At 36.0% G+C, this 3,978-nt stretch overlaps 1 protein-coding gene across 1 annotated transcript; it reads right to left on the reverse strand.

Annotated features, from left to right (window-relative positions):
- Positions 1–2,232: 2,232 nt before the first annotated feature.
- LOC131061597 (probable lipid phosphate phosphatase beta) lies at positions 2,233–3,353 on the reverse strand. Its single transcript, XM_059218155.1, has one exon. The coding sequence runs from the start codon at positions 3,144–3,146 to the stop codon at positions 2,436–2,438; it is 711 nt and encodes a 236-aa protein (XP_059074138.1). The 5' UTR covers positions 3,147–3,353; the 3' UTR covers positions 2,233–2,435.
- Between the last annotated feature and the right edge of the window lie 625 nt (positions 3,354–3,978).

A 3,978-nucleotide genomic window follows, 5' to 3' on the forward strand; every position in this document is an offset into this window, starting at 1 on the left:
ACCCCAAAAACGCAAGCCAAAAGACCGGGAGGGTCTAAAAAGTAGGGGGTCCCCATTTGCAATGGGGCGATGTGTGAAAACGTCACAACAAAACTAACTTGCCTCTAAACAAGCAAAAAAGCTAGTTGCAGTTCATAGTGCCTTGAGACTTCAAGATCAGCAAACTATTGAGTATCAATAGACTGTAGTAGCATGTTGGAATGTTGATACTAAAACTGCAAGGCAGATTGACAATGAGGAAGTGCTACCGAGATTGATAGGGATTCCATCAGACAGACCACAACTTCAGCCAAAGAGTGACACAAACTCTGTCTTTTGATATTGATAGCACAGATGAAGCATAGTTGTATTTTACTATTTTCAATTTTGCAATTTGACTATGTGAGACTTGAATTTAAACTGCCATTATGCTATTGCCATCAGTGTTTTAAGACTCGTGGACTCACCACGAACTCGCAAGTCCATGGGAGCCACGAGTCAACTCGCCAAGGCCTCGCGAGTCCATCTGAAAGACTCGCAAGTCTTTTGCACGGACTCACGAGTCTTTCAGATGGACTCGCGCAACCCAGAAAAAACGTCATGCAAGCTTTAAAAGTGAGTTTTTTTTATTTTTTTGCCCTCATTTGGCATTCTTGCTTGGTTATGACAGGTTTGTAGGGTATGAAGGAGGAGAAATACAAAGAGGAAGATGTAGTCTTCTCTTTAGTTTGTTCATTGTTGTTTTTCACATTTGGAGTTGGACATATCATTATATGTAATTTTGTAAACATTTATAAACTTATGCTGCTATTATACATTTTAGAGTTGAAACTGAGTATGAATGATGAAATTTCAAATATTGCGTGTTTCTAGATCATATGATATGTGTAATGTTTCAATTATGGCTCTTATGTTCTCTAAATGCATTAATTTCTTTATTTTTTTTGGTAAAACTACGGGTTTTTTTTTTGCCGAGTCTTTCGCAAGTCTTTCACGAGTCCACGTCCGAGTCCAAATTTTTGGTTTGCCAAGTCCGTGGCGAGTCCGAGTTTTAAAACTTTGATTGCCATCATTGAACTGCCGTTATATTGCTGAAATACTACTGGTATACTGCTGTCATGATTATATTTGACTATCTCCCATCTATCTCTACATATATATATATATAGAGAGAGAGAGAGAGTCATCATTGAATTATAACTGCCGCTATGCTATTGTCATCATTGAACTGCTGTTATATTGCTGTCATAATTATATTTGACTACCTCCCCTCTGTCTATCTATCTATCCATATCCCTTGGACTGTCATCCCCAAAACGCATCCCGTGTTGTTCCTGTTCCTGAAACACTGAGGAACAGAGAAATTATCCCATGAAGTTTGCTGCAAGAACGAGGCAAGAAGATTTTCCTCAAAATATGTAAATTTCTGAGAGGAATAACTGTTCTTAAAGAATGTAAACATACGAAAATTGAAGCAAATTGATCCTGATGAATAAAGGAATTTTTTTAGCTCCTATCCTAGCACGTAGCACCTACTTAGATATTTGCCATCACTCATTCTTTGTACTATCAGATGAGTCCCATTAGTGCGTAAGAACATAACCACAATCCCTTACAATTTTGGCCTTAGCCTCCTAAAATCAGTTGAGTGCCTAATACTATTTGCATTTTTGTTTGCAAAATGTGAGGGCAGACTATAGATAGTAAATTTGACACAGCAATTGATCTATCAATTGAGCGCCTAACTGCACTTGCATTTTTTGTTGCAAAAAAAAAAACAGAACATGTACCATATAGGGCATACTATGACTTAGTTAGTTACCTAATGTATGTGTGTGGAAGCGGTGTGCATGAATGTTTCTGCACTTGTTCTGTGCATGTGCATGTGGCCCCCATGAACAAACACCCAAGCAATATGGGTTTTCCAATATGCCTACACTGTGCAACTGCCATCTATGTTCTTTTTAGATTTTTATCATTTTTATTCAAACAAGTAATACTTTACTTATTATGTAGATTCATATGCTAACTAATTTTTCCTTCAATATAACAGCATACAAAGTAATGAAAGAAAAGAGATAACGGATAACCATTCATTACCTGCATTGACTGTTTGGCTTCAAGTCTGCATGTACAAAAGCATAGAATATGTTCCGAATTCAAACCAGCGAAGAAATTAAATTCTAATATTAAATTCCATACAGAAAGAACTAGGCATGTATGTTTTTAAGTCTACAGATTTTATGCTCCAAATTCAAACAAGAGAAAAAATTAAATTCCTGTATTAAAGTCCTTACAGAAAGAATAAGGTAACATCTTTGATGTCTACACATTTTATCTTTCAAATTCAAACCAGAGAAGATATCAAATTCCTACGTTAAAGTCCTTACAAAAAGAATAAGGCAAATAGGTTTGATGTCAACAGATTTTGCATCAAATTCAAACCAGAGAAGACATTAAATTCCTGTATTAAAGTCCTTACAGAAAGAATAGGGCAAATATTTTTGTTGTCTACAAGCATTGCTCACAACCCACAAATACGAAGTTTCCGAAACTCTTTCTGAAACAGAAAGCAAATTATGAACAATTAAAGCTTCCAGCACCCCCAAACATCCACCTGCCATAACATCAAGCACATAATGCCTACCCAGCAAAATTCTTGAAGTGGACGTAGCTATGGCCCACGCCATTATCAATATAACCACAGCCCTGAAAATCCCGACACTTTGATTGCCACCGACAGATCCTGGGATTTGTGCTTCCAAGAATTGCAAGCATAAGCATAAAAAAGAGCCGATAAAACAAGCCCTAGAAGCATGGCCACTGGGGAATGACCAGTGATCAACAGAGACCACCAAATACATGCCCTTATTGTACTCTGGCCTAGGCCTTCTAATTATGGACTTGAGAGAGCCAATTAGTACCAGATCAAAGAGGAAGCCTATTAAGAGATTGAGTAAAACCCACCTGATTTTGGGAATTGCAAAGGAAGAAAATGGAGTGAGCCAGAGGGCAGCAGTTGCAGGGATCCACAGCAACCCATCTCCCGAAATCTCTAGAGCTTTGAGAAACATTCTGGGTACTCTCGTATTGTGAATGTACAGAGACCATCTCCTGTCTACCTCAAGCACACGTCCTATCATTGATTTTGACATGTATGAGCTCATATCTCTACAACGAGAAGTTAGGCTTGCATTTCGGTTTGGATTTGCAAATGAATTTGCTGTCCAAATTTGTCCATTGAGACTTGCATCTCCTGCTTTGCTATGCTCAGCTCCGCTCCTGCAATTCCCGTGTACACTTTTTTAACGTTTATGCTTGTGAATTCGATAGATTTTTACTTCCACGTTAAGGGAGAGAGACCAATAGTTGGAATAGTAATCCTAGTTATAGTGGTCGAGTTTTTATTGTTGATATAGTAATTGTGGTTATAGGATTTGTAATTCTAGTTAGTGGTCTAGGTTTTATTGGTCAAAGTTTTATTGTTGGTATAGTAATTGTAGTTATAGAATTTAGTCAATTTTAACGTTTAAGGGTGAGGGATCAATAGTTGGATGAGATCTTATTGTCAGTATAGTATTTATGGTTATAGGATTTAATTTGACAACATATTCATGGGTCAATGAGTTTGACTTGAAAACTACATAGTTGAATCGTCATAACAATATCATAACATATTTCATATTGTGTATTATCAATAATCAGTTCATATGCAAATTGACAAATGATCAATTGCTTGTCAAATTTAGACATTTACATGAATAAATGAGAACTTTTGCATGTCATATAAAAAACATAAATATATTCATTAACAAGTGAAATATATACATTTTTTTGTTTCATATAAAATATCATAACTATTCAATATAAGTGTGTCATTTATAAATAAGGTGCTCATCTAAACAAGTATTGTTCTTATGTGTACAGCTATTTTTTCAATTAGATTAAAGAATTAAATTACAACCAAAAATATCCATTGAAGGTACAGTAGACAAAACA

The sequence above is a fragment of the Cryptomeria japonica genome, chromosome 3 (genome assembly GCF_030272615.1).
Source record: "Cryptomeria japonica chromosome 3, Sugi_1.0, whole genome shotgun sequence".
In the NCBI taxonomy this organism is placed as follows: domain Eukaryota; kingdom Viridiplantae; phylum Streptophyta; class Pinopsida; order Cupressales; family Cupressaceae; genus Cryptomeria; species Cryptomeria japonica.

What these genes read in the sequence shown, in the direction of transcription:
- LOC131061597 (XM_059218155.1), bottom strand. Translation starts at nt 3,146, where the DNA reads ATGAGCTCATACATGTCAAAATCAATGATAGGACGTGTGCTTGAGGTA.